The following is a 23,082-nucleotide window of genomic DNA, read 5'->3' on the forward strand; positions in this document are numbered from 1 at the left end:
TCATAAACATTCATCCATTTCTCTCATTCAAACATGCATTCATGCATCCATTAATTTCTCCATTCACTCGCGCACACATACAACAGACACCCATTCACTTGCGCACACTTAGATACCCTTGCATCCATCCATACATACATACTGTGATGATCCTTCAGATGGCGTTACTTCTCCCCAGGTGAGAATCTCTTCCCATGAGACTAGGGAGGTGAGGCCACTAACCAACAGTACCCCTAGTCCTGGGGATAATGACTCAATGGCACAACCCCAGTGAAATCCCACCATGTAGGTTGACGATAACGCCCAAATCTTATCAACATAATATCACCTCTGAAACTGTGCTATTGTGAAATATCAAACCCATCTGATGACAAAAGTACTGAGATGAAGAAGATCTCAAAAACACTACATTTGAGCAGGACAAAAGCTAGAACAGCTGCTGTCAATTGGTAGGATGTTACGCTGGGGCCATCCCCACTATTTAAACTGAACAGCAAAGAAGGACTGTGTTCTTCGGCAACCGCTGACCCATTCGGCAATGCCATTTGCCGTTCTGGCAAGCTGCAAGCTGAGATACAACCAGAGGGATAACCAGGGGACCAGGGATGCTGCATCGAATTCTGGAAAGCTGGCACAGGGCTTTGGGGGACTGCAGCAAGGCTTGTCTCCAAGCTTAAACAGGAATAGTAGGATGCCCAAAAAGGGTCTTGGGAGTCGGTTGGGAACCAGCATGATAAACTTGTAGAGACTGAGAGGTGGTGACACAACCTGTAGTGGGTGGATCGTACGGTCCAACAAGGGTGCCGAGACTGCCTACGGTAGCCTACAGCAGAACCACATAGGTGACTAACAGGAGAGAGCGAGAAACCGTGGAGGAGGCATAACCGGTCACAGCAGGACAGAGGGGTCAGACAGCTACGCCGAGGTGGTCCACAATAACTCTAGGTGGAGAGAGGTGGAGAGAGGCGAGATGCAGAGGACTACTAAAGGAAGAAGCTGAACTACGAAGTTCACCTTGCAAATCCGGTGAAGAGTTCCACAGGGAGAAGGTAGTGGGAACACGTACAAGTCTGGGAGGGGGCCGGGAAGTTACAAGACTGTAAGATATAAGGAAATTGGGGAAAACCATAAAACATTTTGTGATTCAGTTCCTGGGCCAGTTCCACAAAAGTGTGGTGCTGGAAAGTTGAGAAGGTCTCTAGGAACAGCTTCTTTGTCCCAAGAACTGTGAAGGACATTGGGGAATCGGGTAGGAGAAGGGAGTCATTCTCCTAGCACCATAAGAACTTTATACGACTGGTTATTTTCTGTCGGGTCACAGAGAACCCAGATCTTTTGCTTTGAATAACCTGAACAGCGTTTGGAAGCTTTACATCCAGAAGGAGGGTGTCATTCTCCTGGATTAGGAACAGTAGCTGAACTTTATGGCGTTTTATAGTAGTGACAGGGATAGAGTAGAAGCCTTCGTGACTGGGACAGTGCCTTTTTGTTTTGACTCGCACATGCTTCCTGACGAGCACCTGAGTTTCTTTAGTTTACGAAGGGAAATCCCCTTCGAGCTAGGGATAGATAGGTTTGGTTTATCATTTAATAAAAGTGTATAGCAATTACTATGACACCATTTGGTCAGCCTTCATTCCTTTTTGCCACAATACATACCCAAAAATACTCCTTAGCGGCAACCCCAGTCCTGATGAGGTCTTCCACAAAGGCCATCTGGCTTTCGCGCCTCAATATCCGGAAAAAGAGTGCTTCCTGGTTCCGAGGGCATGCTCAGGGGAGCCAGATTGCCTCAATCAAGCCACCCAGGGAGGCCTACATGTGCAGGGAGGCACAGGAGTGCCCCCTAGGTACATTTAGGCCTGCATTTACGCAGCCAGCAAGACCGGGGAAGCAAAACGCTTCTCAGCCTTGCATGACCAATTGGGTATTCGTGGTGGGGAAGTTACACTGTCAAAGGGACATTTTGTTTCCCTTTGACAGATAAAGGCAACTTTGGAGTGTTTTTGTTGGGCTGGCTTTGGCTTGACAATCGGGGACGAGGTTCTCAGCGCCCTGTAGGCCATTATGGAAGAGCCGCTCCTGAAGCTGGGGCTCAGATAAAATGTTCTGTGGCCAATTGAAGTACTTCCTTTAAGCTATTTTCATGAAGTTGCTTGTTCTGGTATGTATCAAATGGCACAAAGACCACTCCAAATCTTAGAGGCGGTGCAAGGGTTTATTGAAATTTCAATGGGCCTTATGGCCGTCCCTCTCTCGTCTCAATGCACCTCCTCCTTAACCCAGGCATCCCTAGCATGAGGTTAGTAAATAGCAATTGTTTCACCCTTTGTATGCTAAACAGCTAAATGAACTAAGGTTAACATACAGGCTATTGGCCTCACTAAGGTCCTTCAGGGACTTCTTAACATTTCCCTACTCTACCAGTTAGTAATTTATTGGGGATGGGATCTGTACCTTGCTGATACCCTACCCAAGTCGGTCTTTTCCTCTCATGCTCATCCTCTACCTCTCTCCTTCACTCCTGCTCCATGTCCACCCTGCTCTACTCTGTCCCTCCGATGTCTTTCATACCTGCCAGGCCTTGCCTCCACTCTCTGATGCTACTCCTTTCTTCTTCTTACTACTAGTCGCCCTTCCACACTACCACTCATTCACAACCCTACCACTCCACTCACTTTATCTCCCTGCCACACACTACAATTACCACTCTACCCACCTTCAACTCAGAAACCCTCTTTCACTCACACACATTCACACTCAACTCTCTCTCTCTCTCTCTCTCTCTCTAAACACACTTTCCACACTTTCATATACACTCACGCCAGAGTACCACTTTCACTCACTAGCCAATACCTCATCTTCTCCAGAAATTGCCTCCGCAGTCCGCTGCTCTTTCCTCCCTCCTGCTGGTCTCTTGGTCTTCAACCTCCTCTGAACCACCCACATTTCCTGATTCTTCTGGCCCCCTTTTATCCTCACCCCCTCTCTGGATTGGTTTTCTGTCCCTGGCCAATCTAGCCCCATCTCTCCACCTGGGACGTGTTGAAGACAGCAGAGTTTACAAGTAGCGAGCTAAGCCCCACCCAATTTCCCCATGCATGCTGCCCATGAAACAGCAATGGTGGTCTGGGAAGTTGAAAGTCCTAGTTCGTGTTAGGGGTAATTGTTCCTGGCGCTCTGAAGGCAAGTCCCCATGGTTGCAAGGATATGTGCACCGCAAATAAGTCCCTGTGGTCTAATGTGCTTTGTGGTGGCTGTGCGTGCTCACTGCTGTTACTCAGTATCACTGCACATTGTGGATCGTGGAAGACTGCAGAGCGGTCGGTTGGTGGTTGGGTCTCTATCCTTCTGCAGCTAGCATGTAGCTCTGGACAAAGGCTCACATTCTGATGTTTCTGGTTTTCTTGATCTGCTGGTTGGTCACTAGAACAAACATTGGCAAGTATTGCCAAGCATCTTGTTGGGGTGGTATAACATTAGACAAAGGTGGACTGCTCAGAAAGACTGGCAAAATGGGGATGACAGGAATTGGGGCACTCTCAACTGCCACTGTCTACCTCGGGAGTAGGTCTTGCGGTCTTGCTCTGGATTTCTCCCTGATCAGCCTCCTATCCCTGGTTGAGAGAGAATCCCATCCCCTCTTGACATGGCCAGGATACTGGGCTATGGCAGCCAGCTTAGGTATTGAGGGAAAGGAAGGACATCCGTTTATTTGTGGAATGATTTTCAATATTTTGCAGTACGCCATAGTGAGTTCCACAGTGAGGTGATCTGAACAGAGAAGGCACTATTCTCTCTGGATTTCTTAACTCTATATTTTTATTTTGTATTTTATTGAGCATTTTTTATGCACTTTATACAGCATAATTGTGTTTCAAAGCACCACAAGGCTAAAAGGGAAGGGAACAATGGGGAAAAACAACATTGGCAAACAGTAGCTTTACAGTCGTGGTCCTAATAGGCCTTGTGGTATTCGGATGTGCAAGTGCAGTGAAGAAGGGCAGCAGATAGTGATGGGTTGCGGGGCGGGACGGGCAAGGAATTGGGGGGCCTGGAGAGAAGTGCCAATGGGAGCCAAGGGGGAGGCCTCAGACTAAGTGCTAATACAGGCAACTCCCAAGGGTGGGATGTAGAGCCGCCAACCAGGGGTCCAAGGGGCAGTGCCGTGGGGGGGAGAGGAGGTGCTGGTATCGAATGGGTAGACAGGCTTGGTATCCTGTGGGATTCATGAGGACCAGGCCACCAGTTTCAGCGGCAGGGGGGGTGATTAGCAGAGAAGGGAAAGAGGGAAAGAGGTAGAGGAGAGCAGAGTTTTGAGCAGTTTCCGGAATTTAAGGAGGTCCAGCTCAAGTTTGATGGGGGCAGGGAGGCTGTTCCAAGGGGAGGCGGCAGCTGAGGAGAGACCTGCCCCCCCCCCCCCCACACTCTCTGCTTGGAGAAGCGTTTGACAATCAAAGAGTTGGATTTAGTGGAGAGTCAGGGGAGGAGGTGCAAGGGAGGATGAAAGTGTAAGAAAAAGAAGTGACTGTCACTCGCTTTATCAGTCAGATGATGGTAAAGGAGGCTGCCAGTGCCAGGGGTGCTCAGATAGAGGGTCAAGGGATCCAGGTGGGAGGAGAGAGTGGTCAGACCAGGAGAGGGGGGTGGTGACTGAATTAGAGATAGGGATGTCGCCGGAAATGAGGGCGTCCAGAGTGTATCCAGCTGAGTGGGTCGGCCCGAAGGGAGAATAGTGAGAGAAGGAATCGCAGAGGCCTCGGAACTGTGTGGTGCATGATTCAAGCTAGTCAAGGTGAATATTGAAGTCACCCAGGAGGAGGAATTTGGAAGAAGAGGTTGAGAGGGAGGAGGCAAGTTCGGCCCATTCAGAGAGGAAGAAGGAGATAGGGCCAGGGGCCTTGTAGATGGTGGCGAGGGTGAGAGAGAGTAGGTGAGACCCCAAGCCTACAAACAAGCCATTCAAAGGAGGAGGTGGATTGAGTAGGTATGATGGAAAAAGGGCCCCACTCAGGGAAAATCAGGGCCATGCCACCCCTGGGCCTGTTAGGTCTGGATTTGGAGAGGATTTTGTAGCCCTCAGGAAAGAGTGTGTCAAGAGCAGTGACAGAACTGGCACTGAACCACGACTTGGTAAGAGCGAGGACGTCTAGGTCAAAGTCTTTAAGAAGGAGACAGATGTCAGAGGATGGTTTGACAGCAGAGAGAGCATTCAGAGTAGCTAAGTGAACCTGGTTACCACCTTTGAAGGTTTTCCGAGGGGAGGTACAGGGGTGTGGTACTCCCGTCGGTGGTGGTGGAGAGGAGAGGAAGAAGGAGGGGTGGCAGGAAAAGGGAGAAACTTTATGAGAGAGGGCAGGTGCAGATAGAGTAGGTTGAGAAGGCCCATTGTGATAGACATTAATGACACACCTGGAGGATGATAAGTATGCTAGGAGTACTTCCCACCTAATGCCACCAATAATGGGTGAGGAAGAGAAAGGGGAGAAAGTGGTGACCATATGGGGGGTTCATATGTCAGGGGAGAGGACAGAAAAGAGGATGTCAGTAACAATCTGCCTGGAAGTAGCATTGACCTAGGTATCAGCAATAGGTATGCCTGGGTTAGAGTCCAGGAAAGCTTTGTTCAGCTTTACTCTTCCAGACTTTGCGCGAGAGGAAGGATAGGTGATAGAGTAGCAGTTGGAATTGATAATGGAGATAGAGAGTGCCATGTGAGTAACGAGAGAGAGAGAGAGAGAGAGACAGACAAGGGAGCTGCACAATGCATGCAAACTCACCAGGTGGCCTAGCAGCCAGCAGGCAGTAAAGAATGAGGTGTGCAATGGGAGACAGTCAATGCATAGATTTTAAAGCACACCTAAATTTGAAATTCCAACAAAGCATCAAAATGCAGCACACAATGGAGAATGCACAGATTTAAAAAACACCTAAATTAAAATTTTGAGCAAGGCACTAAAAAGCAGCAGAAAGTGACCACTGTGCGAGTTTGGTGCACAGCACGATACATATTTCAAGTGGTGCAGAAATTACAGTTTGTAGTTAGGCTAGAGGGCAAGGGAGGCATGATTCAACCAAACAATCAAAAGGCAGAGATTTCAGGCCAGGGCGATATGGGGTGCTTACCGGTGCAATGTAAAAGCAGATTTTTCATGGTCAAAGACTGTAGGGGTCACTGCTAGTTTGATCTTTGAGGAGCATGGCCTGGGGACAGCTCGATGGAGCAATGGCATGGAGAAGGGCTCCCTCCAGCTCCAGACAGGGGGCTTTGTATGAGCCTTCGTGCTGGGGGCCGGCTCTCTCGCCAGCCAGCTGCTGGTAGGCCCACATTCCCCCTGTGATAACCAATCAGCAGCCTTGCTACTGTGGCTCCATGGCAATCAGTGTAACCCTCAGAGGCACTCCAGTGACGAGGATGAGGGCGTCAATTACCAAGAGCAGCAGACTAATGGAGAAAGTGCAGCCCGCATGTGTTGGCTTCTGTAGAAAAGCCTTCAGTAGCAATCTTGCAGCACGTTGCAGTCCTGGCGGTATTCTGCCATTGTTTCAGGTCAAAGTACACACAAACACACAACTGTGTGAGCGACGAGCGTTGCCCAAAAGGGCTTACCTGGAGGGGGTGGCGCTCGGGATTGACCCTGAGCGATCAGCTGGGTGAGTTGTGGGTGGGGGGGAGGGGGCAAGCAACCACCACATTGTGAAGAAAGGCAGAAGAACAGTTAGCAGATGGTGCTGAGACACATGGAAACTAGAAGAGATAGATAGACGGACAGACAGACAGACAGACAGACAGACAGACAGAGACAGACAGACAGACAGGGGTCATTATGAGTTTGGTGGTTATCTGTATGTCTGTTACCGCCACTTGGTCCGGCAGAATTACCGCCGGATTACAAGTGGTGGTGTAGCTCCCCATTTTTTTATGAGTCCACAGGACTCAATTGAGCTTTTTCTGCGATAATTCCGCTGAAAATGGGCAGAAATTCAGTGTATTTACCTCCGGTGCATAGCTAAAGGTCAATACTCCAACTTTACGCCTACCTCATAGTTGGGAGGTACGGTTATGCAGTGATATTTGGGAATAAAGCCACATTTAACCCGTACCGCCAACACGTAATGAGGCTCATACTATTGAACCTGATCTGACACAAATGTTGGACCAGTGTGGTGTAAGGTTCTATAAATGATGCATAATACCGAATGCCGGTGACAGTTTAAGGGCATGGTCTTTCAATGACCTTGCCTCTGGCTCGGCCTATTTGTGAGCTGCAAGCATTGCTCTCACTGCAGATGCCCAGTGATCACCCCCTCTGCTCCCTGTTGATGCCAGGATAGGGACATAAGGCAAATGTGTTTTTTCTGGCAAAGACCTCTAGATAAAAGCTGTCCAAAGTTCCATAGCAACCGAGGCTATTGCTGTTTAACCACTGAACCCCCTCCAGAGGCCGGCTGCTATGTGAGGCAGGAAAAAGTTCCCTCTGCTATGGTGAACACTGACTGCAAATGTCCCACAGACACTTATGGTTATGTGTTCACATTTTTGATAGCCCTATAGTGTTGCAAGATTCTGAGATTTAGAGGAACTATAGTAGAACCAATATATCTCATCTTGCACGGACAATCTATGTAGTATACCACAAGATACGTCTGACAAGTTATAAGTTGTTCAATGTGCCATACATTGTGATTGCCATATGGTACGCTTTTCCCTTTGTGGGTAAACTACAAGCTTTACATTTGTGACATGGTTGAAAACCATTGTTATGCTTGAAATGTATAAACCATGGCGTACATTGTTGTGTAGCCTCTTCTTTCAACATACTAGGTGCCTATTTATCCTTAAGAGATGGAAACCTAGAGTATGTTATTTGTGGCTTGGTGGCCAGGACTTTAGATAGTAAACCAATTCTCCATAGGGAATTCTTTGAATGAGCGTTTTAGGATGATGGCTTTGTGCATGTAGCAAAGACTTGGATGCGGTTGGTTTCCGATAAAGCTCTAACATCAGGATGTTGTTAATTACCTTAAATTCCACATGTAAGAAAACCAATACCTTGTCACTTATTGTCGTAGTAAGATGAATATTATGTTCATTAACATTTAGATAATCAACATATTCAACCAATTTCTGCATTGAACCGTCGCAGATGATGAATAGATAATTTATGAAACAGTACCAAAGTACCACATGATTCACAAATAGATCATATTGCTCAGACCAAACTATGGTGGATCCCCACCAGACCATGAAGAGGTCAGCGTAGGTTGGTGCCATGCATGAGCCCATGGCAGTCCCAACCAGTTGTTTGTAATACTTGGTCTCACACAGGAAAACAATGTGTGTTATACACAATTCTAGCATTGCCAGAAGCTTTTCATTTTGTTGTTTGTAACTAACAGATCCCATATCTAGATAGCACTTACATGCAGATAGACCAGAACTGTGTAAAATGTTAGTATAGCGTGACACATCTAGTGAGGCCATGATGTAGTGTTGCTCCCACTTGATGTTGTCCACATTCAAGAGAAGGTCAGATGTGTCTTTTATGTAAGAATTAAAGCTTTTTACAAAAGGCTGTAAAAATGTATCCAGAAATATGGATCTCTTTTCTAATATTGATCCCATAGAGGAGACTATTGGACCACCTGGAGGTCTTAATAGGTCCTTGTCAACTTTAGGAACTAAGTACAGAATGAGAGTGACTGGGTGGTTGTTTCTAAGAAATAGGATATCTTCCCAGTCTAATAGTCCCATTCCGAACCATCCATTCAAAAGTTCATTATAGACTATCTTCATGTCCACTAGTTCCTGTTCAGTCACCAATTGACATTCTTCAGCATTTGAAAGACGATTATTGGCTTCTGTTAAGTAGAGAGTTTTGTCACAATCTGTAGTGAAGTATTCCCTAGAAAACAAAATCCCAATACGGGACAAGTGCTTGTGGTCTTCTGAGTAAGAGTATGCACTGGGAACATGGCAACCTGATTAAAATCCTGGTAGCCAAATACTCGAGCAAGCTTGCCAACCTAAACAAAAAACAAGGTGTTGCATCCGCTCTTTGGAAAAAAGCTACGCTGCCCGTCCACATGTGTCCTTTACTCGTGCCCTGAAAAGCAGCTACAATCAGGGGTAAATAAATGCACCAGCGTCCAGGATTGCAACCTCTCTTGCCACATCCTGGGCAAATACTTGTGACTTACTTACCCTCCTCACCCCCATGTCTGGCTTTCAACAATACTCTTCAATGTATCTCTATAAAGCAAAGTACACATACCACAGCATCATTCAAATATATATATATCCTATAGAACTATGTTAGGCAACAAGTCAACAATTGGGGCATTATTATAATTGGTTATTTATAATGCACTTAATACCCAGAGGTTTCTAAGCGCGGACCCGGCGGTCAAACCTGTGATGCTCCATGTCATCTTGCTTCCAAGGCAAGCATGTTGCCCCTGAGCTATCCTCCCAAGACAATATTCCCCCCTCCCATCTTGACTGGGAGTCTACAAATACCAGAATGCAATTCAGCAAAAGGCTAAAAAACAAAAGGTTATCCCAGTTTGCCTCGCACATGCAAGCTGGATTTGCAATTCTCCATGCATTTGCAGCGCCTTACCCAGAGATAGAAGCTCTTTTCATGTGGGCCTCATGGCAGCTTGACCTTTAGAACGCAATACTTTCAAGGACTGACAGTAGCACGGTTTAAACAAAAATAATGTGGATGCCGTGTGTGTGTTTTGAGATATTTAAAACTAAGAAAACACACGGCATCCAGGACTGTGGACTGTCTCCCACCCGTGCAGTAACCAGGACCAACCCTGCTTAGCTTCAAAGTGAGGAAGGGACTGGCCTCCTCAGGCCATGTTGCTCTAAGTGGTCTTGTAACTTGTGCTCATTTATTAGGTAACATGGCCTAAGGGGGGTGGCCCCTTCCTCGCTTTTGAAGCTAAGCAGGGTGAGTTCCTGTTACTTTATGGATGAGTGTCCTGTATGCCTATCGTGTAACTGTTTTTCATCCCCAAAGTCATTGTAGCTGTAAAAAGACTTTTTTAAAAATGTATACATAATTTCTCTTTTTTTCTTTATCCGCGGCTATGCAATACAAATAGCCTTGGTTATAGCCTTAGTTATTATTTTGTAGCTATTTACCCGTGTATGCTGGGAAAAACAGCAAAAACCCAAAAATGCTTCTCTGCCCTCCCAGACCCTCAGCAAGTACTCCCTTGTGTGTGCGTGCTCCCCCAACTCCCCTGATAGCCTCCTCACCTCCGCTGCCCTCACTATTCCCCCACAGCACTCACTGTTTCTGGGACTCAGTTTGCTTTGAAATGGCGACTATTTCTGGTTATTCTGTCCAATAGCCCGAGTTACAGAAAGGTTCTGTGTTGCAAACTCCCTACACCTCATCCAACTCTTAAATTTAGCCTGGTGTCCTATTACCTCCCCCCACCTCTACCCTAAAGGCATTTCTCTGATTATTCACCTGGAAATGGCATTTTCCTGCTTTTTCATTTTCGGCTATCTCTTTCATTGAGAAAAACAAAAGATGGCAGCTGTATAAACACCTGGCTTCTTGGCAATTTACCTGAGATATAGCCACCCATTTTGGAGTAGGGGTGCCCCCTGCGACATTCAAATATTTAAAAAACTACTGGACGGAATAACTCCAAACCACAAAAAGGACTCAAGTAAACGCTTCGTGCCCAAGTTGTTTCACACCTGGTCCAAACCCGTTCAGAGGTTTGGGCTGTGTCGTGGAGCAAACATTTATCTTTTTTGTCTATAGGAAAATGAATGAGGACTACGACACAACTTCTTTTGTTTTGTTAATAACATTTTATTTTTTAACAAATAAATGTGCATTCTGAAGGGGCCTGGGCGTACCTAGTTATCTTCAGAATTTCGACCATATCTGTTATACGAGTCAAATGTTATTAGCAATTCATTTTATGGGTTTCCTATGGGAGTCCGGCTCACCTTAACTGTAGGGCGGCGACTGCCACCCTAATATATATATATATATATCGAAAGAAAAGAGGAGAGGGCGAACCGCACTCCCGCGGGCCAGTGTCATGATCTCTGCTTCCAAAAGGTCAGGGTTTTCCCAACTCCCTTGGAAGCAGATCCATAACCCAGGTTCTGAGTGCCAACCAGTCCCAATTGGGACCTTTTGGACCCAGTCCTGGCGCCAGTGGCACCAGGCTCATAAATATGCCCAGTCCCAGCGCTGGAAGCGCCGGGCTCAGAATGCTTGGGTGGACTTACCTGCAGCAGACCATGCTGCTTACTTGCCTGCCAGTTGAGCCTCTGATCCTCTTCTGTTTGGAACTACTTTTCCTGTTGGGTGGGGCAGGAGCCACTCCCTAGGTTCAGAACACTGGAACTCTTCTGGAAAGCAGGAACTCTTTTCTTACCTAGGCGTGGCTGTGGAAGGAGACACCTAAGCACTACAGGAGGCTATTTAAACCACACCCGATGGATGAATCTTGCTTTGCGTTATTCTGCATCCTCTGCAGCAGAACGCTCATCGTGTCTTCTGCATCTGATCCTGGGCCTAAGGAAAAAGGCTTATCATCCTGAATCCAGTCTTCAGCAACACCTATAAAGACAAGAAAAGAACAGGTTAGCATTACGGTCTTCAGTGACAGCGCTTCACTTACCTGGTCCATCGGCTGTCACCAACGCCTCGCGCTGCATTCCGGCATCTGAAAGACAAAGGCTTACCTACTCTTCGTGCGCTCCGGAGGTCTTCGCACTGCATTCCGGCATCTGAAAGACAAAAGCTTACCAGCTCTTCGCACGCTCCGGAGGCCTTCGGCGCTGCATCCCGCATCTGAAAGACAAAACAAGGTGCGTTTAAAGACATTGGAGAACTTTAATACTCACGTGCCATTACTCCTTTCCACACCTAACCCAGTGGGTATTCCGGCACCCTGCAGCCGCTCTGAACTTGTACCTGCAAAATAAAAAGACAGTTAGAGCGCATCGTGAAGCAGGCAACAAGCGCTTACTTACGTGCTTCCAGGCGCTTCCATTCATCACACGGGCTCCATCTTCAACTCACTTCAGCCCGTCATCCGCCTGCAAAAACAAGAGACATCATTACTAAAGACTTTTAAAGACATTAGAATTACTCGAAACTTACCGTTCGTGCAGTAAACGACGGACAGCAGTCCTCTGAAGTCAAGAGGCCTGCTCCCCTTATCCAGTGAAGAAACTGGTTACAGCACCCTGCCCCGAGGCAGATGGAGAGCACGGCGTTCACTTACCTAAGGTGAGAGCGTTAACCTTTGGGGTTCTACAGGAGAAGAGTAAGGGAAGAAGAGAGAGACATTCAATAACCCAGTTCACTAATACCATATTTTCTATCTGCAGACATCTTACCCTTCGTGTCAGACATACAGTGCACAGAGGTCCAGCCCAAAGAGCCAGCCGTGTGTTACACATCACCTTTGAAGATACGGCATTCACCCAGTCAAGACCGGCGCCTCTACGGGAATCAGGTGAGCGTTACAGCCAGTAGCAAATGGCAACTCCAGGAAAAATAATGAAAAAAAACACAGTGTAATGAATACAGATGTTAATTTTAATGATTAAAAAAAGGCAAAATTGTACAAAGGGTAAAACGCACAACGAGCAGCAACACAGGGACAGACAGAGGGAGGACGCCAGGTGCACGACCTGCAAACAACGCGTTTCGCGCTACACTGAGCGATTGATCACGCATATGGGAAAACTTTAGTTACAGGGATGTTAAGGTGAGAACTTAACACAGCAAATCACCTGAAATTCAGCTAAAGCCACCTTAACTTTGTGCTCCCTGTTGCGGACATCACTGGTGACATCACTAATTACATCATCTATACACAAAGTCTGTTTATTAATAAATTGGATGATATTTCAAGATTACTTTTACTTTGTACAGTATGTGTTTTTATATCGATTTTAACATGTTATGAACATAAATAGGCCACTAGCCATGGCCTTCGGCCGTAGCAACTGTATACTTTATAACACTACCAGACCACTATTCATGGCTTTTGTATTTTTTTAAAACACTAACAGGCCTTCGGCCATGCACACTGCATATTTTAAAACACTTGCAGCACACTGGCCATGGCCTTTGGGGATGACCAGTGGCCATGTGTATATCACACCCACTCGTCCGTGCCCACTTTAAAACAAAGGCAATGGCCAATGATTTTTCATCCCTGACCTCACTATGTTCCAATGACATTTTTCTTTAAATAACTTTTTTCGCTTAGGTGCGTGTATACCCTAGTTTATACCCCAGGTTATACCTGAGGGTATTTGTAGTATGGACTACATATACCTGCGATTACCGGGAAAAACAGCAACAACAAAAATGCTTCTCTGCCCTCCCAGACCCTCACCAAGTGACCTCCCTTATGTGTGCCTGCTCCCCTCACTCTCCAGATGGCCTCTTCACCTCCTCTGCCCTCTCCCGTTCCCACCACAACACTTGTTTCTGTGACGCAGTTTCAGTTGAAGTGTCGGGTAGCCACGGTTATAACCCAGGTTATACCAGAGGGTGTTTGAAAAATGTTTGAGCCTCGTGTTGCAAACTTGGTCCCTAGCCCCCTCCAATTTCCAAATTTCACTTGGTGTCCTCTTGCCTCCCCCCCACCTGATGGCATTTGCATGTTTTTGACCTGCAAATCGCTGTTTTGTACATTTTATTTTCCGATGCCATGGGGTATAACCGGGGCTACTACTCGCATCAATAAAAACAAAAAAAAGATGGTTGCTCTTTCATTTATAAACTCCCTAAACACCCAGATACTCAATGTATTTGGGCAGATATAGCTATGTTTTTTTTTTTTAGAAGGGGGCACCCCCTTCTCCGTCAAATAATAATAATAAAATACTGCACGGAATAACCCCAAACCACAAAATTATCCTGAGTGCCCAATTTGTTTCAAACATGGTCCAAATCTGTCAATCGGTATTGGCTGTGCGGTCTGCTAAAAACTGAATGGGGGACTAGGCCGAAAGAAGCTTTTTTTGTTTTCTTTTTTTTTTAAACTCTTTATTTAACATTTTGAGTAACAAGATTCAATACAACAATCTTCATACCATAACAAAGTGTCCAAATTGTAAAACTCATAAAAACAGCAGAACTGAAGATAAACAAATGTCTAACAATATGGACCTCCATACCAATTGTAAAATAACATTTTTGAACTCTATAAAAGATTCATGACACAACCATAAAGACAAAACAACATTAAAACACACAACTAAACAGTCCTTCACCACCTCCCACTCAAATATTAGGCCATCAAACACTGGAATCTATGTATTCAACCATAAGGCCCCCAGAGCCGACAATAACGTCCCTCCCTTCCCTGTCCAAAAAGCATACCTTTATCATATTTCGACAAGACTTGCATGTCAAAAAGCCATTCCTCCACACCAGGTTTCCTTCTAGATTTCGAAACTCGCAAGATCTGTTTCATTGCCAAAACCAAAACTCTGTTAATCCAATCTGCACCCTTCCTAGCCCTGTCTCCTCTCCCCCTGTTGGACAACAATATGGTCGAAAGGAATGGGCGTGGAAATTTCTCTTCCAACACAAGATCTAACCTGTCTAATACATTGGACAAAAAATCAGATACTCTCGAGCACATCCATAACATAAGCATCAAAGAACCCCCGCTACATCCACATCCCCAACACGAATCAGAGTCCGAAAGTCCCATCCTGGCCATCTTAGACGGTGCCCAATATAATCTATAGAGGATCCTTTGTCTAATATATCTCAGTTGTAAATCCATCTTCGCTTGTACCCCCTCATGAAGTAAATAGGTCCACTCCTTAACAGGGATATCCGCACCAACATCATCCGTCCAGGACTGGCAAAGTCTATCCCAAGCCCTCACATCTGCTTCATCCATCGGCATCAATCCCATGTACTTGGAAACCACATATGAGGCAGAATGGAGAAGTTCACACAATGAAGGTCTCTCCTCCATGACCCCACCATCCAACATTCCTGTCCATTCAGTCAAGAGTGCATTCAAAGCATCATAACGACTTTTCTCTCTAGCGCCAATCCCAAAAGACGTCCTCAATTGGTCAAAGGGAATCATACGACCGTCTAGCCACACATCACGAATACGAAGAATGCCCCTACTGATCCAGCTCTTCCAGCATAAGGGCCTGTTAGCTAACTGCAAACATGCATTATGCCACAAAGATGCATCATTATGCATCCAAACATTTCCCCCATCAATTTCTATAAAGCACAACATCATTCCCTAGTAGCGCACATTGTAGGCAACTTCTTCACTGAAGGCGGTACTTTCAACATAGAATATATATCTCTAAGGGCATAAGGTAAAAATTGTGAACTCTCAATAATATTCCAATTGGGAACATAGTCACGGTTATCAGAGAAGTATGAGGTCGATTTTTTCAAGAGAAAACCCATGCAATAATTCGTCAAGATCGGGTATCCAAATCCCCCATCCTTCACAGGACATGTCAAAATATATTTAGGTATTTTAGGCCTTTTACCAACCCCCTAAAGAAAACCCTGAAATGCTTTGTCAAAAGGAGCAGGTACTTTTTTCGTGAATTTTAGGGGGATGGGCTGTATGATGTAAAGAATTTTTGGTAAAAGTACCATTTTAATTGCATTGATCTTGGCCCATATCCCCATCTTAAATTGGTTCCACTTCAATATGTCCCTATTAATTACCTCCAATATTAGCGATACATTCAAAGCTGTCATTCTTTTCAAGTCTCGGACCAAGTAAACACCTAAGTACTTCACTGCCCCCGTCTCCCAGTGGCAGTTCCAAGAGCCCAAAACACCACGTGGGATATCGACATCCAAAGGGAAGGCCACAGTTTTCCCCCAATTTATCTTGTGGCCCGACAAACGACCCACTTCTTCAAACATCTGTTTGAGTCTCCCACATCCTTCTGCTGGATTAGACAAAACAATAGTCATGTCATCAGCGTAGCACAGAACTTTCATCTCATTATCTCCAAACCGAAGGCCATTAAGGACCTGTTCCTGTTTCAAGTATAAAATGAGGGGTTCCAGTGCCAGATTAAACAGGTACAGAGACAATGGACAACCCTGTTTAGTCCCCCTACACAACAAGAATGAAGAGGACATAGCCCCATTAACCCACACCTTCGCACTAATATCAGAATTCAACGCTCGCATAGCATTAATGAATGTGGTACCAAATCCCATCCTCTTAAGAGTGTGATAAAGAAAATACCAATTGACCCTGTCAAAGGCCTTTTCCGCATCCATAAAAAGCAACGGGGTATCTCAAATTCTTGTCTTCGGCAAACTCATAACATCAATCAACATCCTAATATGGTCATAGCCATCATCTACCTTTCATAAATCCAACCTGCGAACTACCAATCAGCTTACCAATACACCCATCCAGTCTATTAGTTAATATTCTAGTAAAAATCTTGAGGTCCACATTCAGAAGTGAAACCGGCCTATAAATTTCACATTTCTTACCATCTTTCCCTGGTTTTGGAAGGACAACTACACAAGCCTCTTTCATGGTGGGACAAATGATCCCATCTCTCATGAAACCATTGTATAGGGTGCATAGGAATGGTATTAGCAAACCACTGAGTGTCTGGTAAAATTCTACCGGAAGACCCTCTATTCCTGGTGACTTACCCACATTAAGTTGACTGATTGCCACCAATAGTTCCTCCTCTGTAATAGGACTATCTACCATCACAGACTGATCTGCACATAAGCTTGGCATGACAATCTTATCAAAAAAGGAGTCCATGTCAGCCTGAGACGGGAATTGATCCCCACGATATAATGTATCATAAAACTTCCTGAAACCCTCGCAAATCTCACCATTTTTGACAATATGTTTACCACCAGCATCTACCAGTTTCTGAACAAAAGAGTTATCTGTTAGGCCCCGCAACCTATTCGCCAGAAGCTTTCCATTTTTATCACCTTGCTCCCAGAACTTTTGCTTCATAAAGAACATGCCCTTTTCATATTGTATATCAGTTTTTTGCTTCAGTAGTTCCTTGAGCTTTCCTACCACTTTCCTATCATCGGTATTCTTAGAAACTGCAAAATTCTTTTGTGCCACCTCTAAATCTTCTTCCAATTTCTGAAGCTCAAGCATACCTTTCTTCCTAGCTCGGGATGTAACATTTATCAATTCCCCTCACACAGTCGCCTTATAACTTTCCCAAACCATGACATCAGAAGCCGAGCCAACATTAATGTCAAAGAAGTTCCTCGTAAAATCCTCCAGATTTTACGAGGTTCAGCTACCCCCTGTTCCTTTAAAATATAAGTTTTGAGTCGCCACCTAGAGAACTCCGACTTCTCATGTCCTATATTCAACTGCATCATCATCAGAGAGTGATCCGAAATACTTCTTTCCTTAATAGTTACATCCTGTAACTTGCCAGCCAACCTATCAGAAACAAAAAAATAATCAATTATTGAATGAGAGTCATGCAGTGGTGAGTAGAAAGAGAATTCCCTCTCATCCGGATGAACAAACCTCCAAGCATCAATTAAATCCAAGCTATCCACGAACTCCCTAAAGGATCTACTTGTGCTTTCGGCATTAAACCTACATTGTGCCGAACGGTCCATTTTCCCATCCATCATACAATTGAAATCACCCCCTAACATCATATATTCCCCACCCGTCTCTCTCAAAAGTAATGACAGCTTCCCAAAGAAAGGACTACCACTAGTACATGGTCCATAAAGGGAGCCTATCTTGATTAGTTTATCTTCATATTTAACATCTAGAAGCCTCCCTTCCTCATCCATTACTACCTTTTCTATCTAAAGCATTAAACCTTTCCGTAGTAGCACACCCACTCCCCTCAATTTGGAACTGTGGCAATTGTGAAAGGACTTAGCATACCATCTATTTTTGAGCAGATGAGTTGAATCATTCAACAAATGAGTTTCCTGAATAAGTGCAATATCAACCTTTTCCCTCTTCAGCCTGTGCAATACTTCTTTTCTTTTCCTTGGAATGTTAAGGCCTTTGACATTCCAGGAACTTATCCTCAGGTCACCCATTAACATGCTTTATCCAAACTGAATCCATCTATACTGACCCTAAAAGCATACATTACAAAGAATAAAGGGGGGAGGCGATGAGACCGAGTTGTGTAAATATTACAAGTAAACACATAATAACATGTTTAAAGAATCTTTCCCAAACTTTGCAGTCTGCAAAATTTCAGCCAGATCTGTCACACGGGTCAAAAGTTATTAGAGATAATTATTTTTCGATTTCCTATGTAACTCCGACTCACCTTAACTATATGTAAATAAATAAATGTATATCAAAAATACCAAAAAGAAGGTACCAAAGTACCCGGAGTTGCACTGCTGAACCCCCAGCATAACTTCAAATGAATCACTCGAAAGTTGATAATCCATTAAGGCAAATATTTGTATTTCAAAATCCTCATCCCAGGAACACATGGATAAACAGCCATGATGCATTTCGCAACAACCGTGTTGCTTGTTCACATAAAAGATTAAAAGTGAAAAAGTGCGGCTCTTAAAGGAAATCGATATTTGCATACACACTCATGGTCCTTCCTTAGTGTCCATACCTGAAATTCTGATCCCATGAAATAGTATCTGACTAGTTCTATCCCGTCGTGACATTTAAATAAGGAACATGCAAATAGCAACTGCCGTTTCTTTGAACCAACAGCAATATAAAATGATGCAGTATACAATGAATATCAGCCAGTGGAAATCTATACCTAGTGCGACCACTGCACATGATAAGGTGAATATAAATACACATATAGCAAGTCGATATTCTATGATTTGAGATAGAAAGTGCATAATGCAATCCTGGCATGAAGATTAAACCCCCTATACAGTACATAGGAAATAAAGCGCCTAGTGCAGGAGTATGAAACCATACCCGATAGTGAGGGTACCGGGGCAGATGTAAAAACCCACCCACTAGTATAAGGATATATACATGAATACACAGCAGGTAAAATGCCTACATAGAGAAAATTGTAATTGCATAACTGAATTAAAAAAAAGACAAAGAGCAAACTTCAAATGATAAAATAAATGTAGATGACAAAGTAAACCAAACTGAATACTAAGATTTGAGTGCCTATCTTTCTATATTATTACAATCAGTATATAACCCAATGTAATTCCAAATCCCTGAACTATAACTGTCAATACACACAATGCAACCAGGACCACAGGCCTAAATTCCCTGCAAGGGCACAGCTCTGTGTGCTCCAGTGCCCATGTTTACCTAAGCTAAAGCACCAATAACATACAAATATAAATAGCAATTACAAAGCTATCTTAATGCCTAATTTCATGAAGCCACTGCATTATTCCATACGGTACCCATGTGGTGGTGACTAAAGACGCTTTAGCTCATATACCCTGCATCAAAAGAGACAGCGCAACATCAAATAGTAATATAGGACCAGAACACAACTGGTGCACTATCACTGGCCTGGGAAACCGCACCTCTCACCCAGTGGCACCAAACAAAGACCCAAACTAATGTTGAACCCACAATTGATGGACAGAGAGGTGGAGCAAAACATAGGTTTTTCTCCTTCAAAAAATGACTCAAAGATATGCCACAGAAAAGAAGAAAAAAACAGTAAATAAACTATAAATCTGCTAAAAATACAATAAAACAAAGGCAGGCACAAATCCGAAACAGAAATGCACACAATCAATGTAAGCCAGAAATCAATCATCAAAGACGAATATGAATGGCAAGGACAAACAAATGAGGAACTATGTTCCTAAAAAGGTATATAACTCTTCATCAATACTGTGTCCCACCGGGCTTTGTCTCTCAAAATCAAGAAAATATTTGCTCTCCTGTTGGCATAGTAATAGTTCGCTATCACCACCTCTTGGTCCAATGTCTATCCTATGGAGACCAAAAAACCCAAACCCTCCAGTGGTCCTCCATGTGCCTCATTGAAGTGGTTTGCCATGGGACATGACTTATCACGATTCTTAATTGTTCTCACACTTTCAATTTACACACTGTGCTACCCACGCACCACTTATCACATTGGCACGTAAGAACATAGACCACAAAATCAGTGTCACATATTATCCTAGCAGATATTTTAACAGGATGACCCAGTATAAGGGGTCCATATGAAATACTGTTTATAGCAAATTTGCAGACCTTACTATGGTGCATTTGTGAAAGCCTTTCCAAGATTCAATAAGCCACATACTGGACACAGTCGATTCCTCCCAATCCATAAAACTTACAACCAGAGTATCTCTGAAGGAGATGGAGCTACGGAAGCTAATGCAAGGCTTGGTACCGAGGATGGACTGACCCCGTCTTTCAACATTATCATCTGTCAACAACTGATCCCTATTACTCGAGCGGGCCTTAATATATGCTCGCTCTGTGACTCTTTTAGGATAGGCTTGTTGATGAAATCCGCAGGCAGTGATTCTGCTCTCTGTCAAATTCATCTAGGGATGAACAGTTTCTATGTAGTCTGGTAAATTCCCCATACCGTATACTCCATATCAAGTTCTTGGGATGGCTGCTCATGGAGGGTGGTATTAGAGCCTGTTGTTTTCTTGAAGAATTCACTAATAAGTCGGCCCCCCTCTTGTTTAACCACGACATGTAGGAATACAGTGGAACACCTACTGTGCCTTTCAGTGAATCTCAAGTTGCACACATTAACATTCAAGATCTGCACAAATTCTACCCACTCTGCTTCACTCCCCTTCCAAATAATGAACAAATCATCAATATAGGGGAGCCACAGTACTATTTTTCTGTAAATGCCATGTTGTTCTCCAACCACACAACAAACTTCTCCCACCAGCCCAGTTATATATATTTATTTTTTCCAGCCATTTGAAAAATGTACCACACTTTGTTGATCTGGAACAGGCAAAACAATAAACCGGTTGTGTTTAAGTAAGTGTGTGATGGACCATTGTCCATGTTTCGATGGAGATTTTGGTTTAGCCCAGGATTGTGAGAGGTTTGGTTAATGTTTTGCCTGTTCCAGATCAACCAAGTACATTTGGCCAGTATCCAACATTTTAATTCTTTATTAATCCTACAAATCAAAACACATTTTGATTGGCGCCAATGGAGTGGGAATCGCCCAGCCACAATTCCTGACTGGTAATCCAGACATGGGTTTGTTGCTCTATGTAGCTGAAAAGACACTGGCCCTAAATTCTGAGTCGGCCGGTCCGGTAAAGTGACGGTATTCATGGAAACTAGCACTTTACCGGCCCGGCTGACTCCGGGTTTGCTGGTGGGGCACCTGGCTTACCTCCAGCTAAGACCTGAAGGTAAGCCAGGTGTGCTACCGGCAAAACAAGCCATAATTGCCGGTGCCGTTGATGATGGAAAATCCCCTCATGAAGTCATACAAGACTCCATGAATGCGGATAAACAGTGTACCTCCGGCACCCGTAATCCAACGGCAATGCCATCGGACCACGTGCCGGAAATGGTAACAACTTTTGCCAGGATACCGGCATAGTTAGAATGAAGCCCACTGAACCTTATCCGCCTGGGATTACCGTTGGTGCTCTTGTGCAGAGGTGAATTGCCCGGCTTTCCAATGCTGGATTGCCCTTGTCGGTGGGAGACAAATATGAAAATGGCTATTTTGCCTTTACTATCGATCAGAGATAAAAAAAGGGGGTTTGTAGACCCAAGTGTGGTTCTTATCCCATAGAAATATAATTTGTCTTTGTCCGTTCACAGAGAGTCACTCACATATTTGGTTAAAAAATATATAATTTGTATGGTATTATTACCCATTGATTTAAAGGTCAAACATTGTTTGGTATTGTGTAGAGTAAAAGTTAGAAAACAACATCCAGATCACAGGGCAAGAGTTATTTTAAGATGAGGAAGTTGATAGGCAGCTTTGTTTTTTTTTTTTTGACGGTGGACGGAGCTCATGACACCTTTTCAGTTTTGACAAAGAGAAAGGTGTAATCAAATATTTGTAATCATCCCACTCTGTTATCTTTGGAATATCAAAAAAGCCCCAATTACTTGTTTTCCAAGCTGTAAAGTGAGAACATCAATGAGAGACTGCTTCCTGATCATGCATAACATCCATATGACATTCAGCTAGGTTACCTCTGCACACTGGATCAGCTCCTTCCCATTGGCCTCTGGCATTACAAACAGCAATTGTGTTTCCACCCTCCATGGTATAACCGTATTGGCATTCATAAATAACCACACTTCCATAGGTGGTGTTGCAGTGTGGAACTGCCTGTGCATTCCGAAAAGCAGGAGGCAGCCCACATTCCACAGCTGCAATGAAAATCAAACACAGCATTAAACAAAAGCAAACATTACAAAACACATAACTAGTCAAGATAAAAGTTAGTTTTCTCAAGAGCCTGCAAGCATTGGCATAATATCTTGGCCTTATGGGCATGCAGTATGTGATATGAAAACAACCACAAACTTCCAAAGAGATAGGTTTCAAAATCATGTTCTATTTAATTCTTCTTTATTCCAGACCTTTAAGGTATGTGTGATTACACAATGCTATTTGTAAAACAACTTGTCAATTTGAAATATGTGGTGGTTGCTGTTAATCCATTACATTTCATCAGTGCAAAACCAAGGATCATCTGACGATCACAAGAAAACTGTTATAACGCATTTAAGAAACCTGAAGGTATGCTCACTCCTGAACTCCCTGGATTCTCTCCTCAGGTGGCCAGGAAAAGGCCATCGCTCATGGATCCCAACCCTGGGTGTGGTGAAGCGAGGGAGGATCACCTGGGCCAGTGTAGAGTCCTTGGGGACTGGGAGTGGCGTACACCCAGGTGATACATGGTATTGATGACCAAGCAAACATTTCCCTGACCACTATGGGTTATTGTAAGTACTGTCAAACATCAAATGAGGAAAAATGATGGGAGCTGACTGAGACGAGGAAGAAGCAACTGAGAGTAATGAACACTATGCCATTTCATCACTTTAGTGCTGGGACGAAGAAGATGCCTGCAATGTGTTATGAACATCAGGAAT

General features: G+C 44.3%; 1 protein-coding gene across 2 annotated transcripts in view; it reads right to left on the reverse strand.

The window, feature by feature from the left end:
• SUSD1 (sushi domain containing 1) overlaps positions 1-23,082 on the reverse strand; it is a 1,292,988-nt gene that overhangs the window by 711,823 nt on the left and 558,083 nt on the right. For both annotated transcript variants that reach the window (XM_069630622.1, XM_069630623.1), the window contains exon 7: positions 22,174-22,353. In XM_069630622.1, the coding sequence (XP_069486723.1) occupies positions 22,174-22,353 (180 nt within the window). The remainder of the gene's footprint in view (positions 1-22,173; positions 22,354-23,082) is intronic.

Source organism: Ambystoma mexicanum, chromosome 6q, assembly GCF_040938575.1.
Source record: "Ambystoma mexicanum isolate Mex_15411 chromosome 6q, UKY_AmexF1_1, whole genome shotgun sequence".
In the NCBI taxonomy this organism is placed as follows: Eukaryota; Metazoa; Chordata; class Amphibia; order Caudata; family Ambystomatidae; genus Ambystoma; species Ambystoma mexicanum.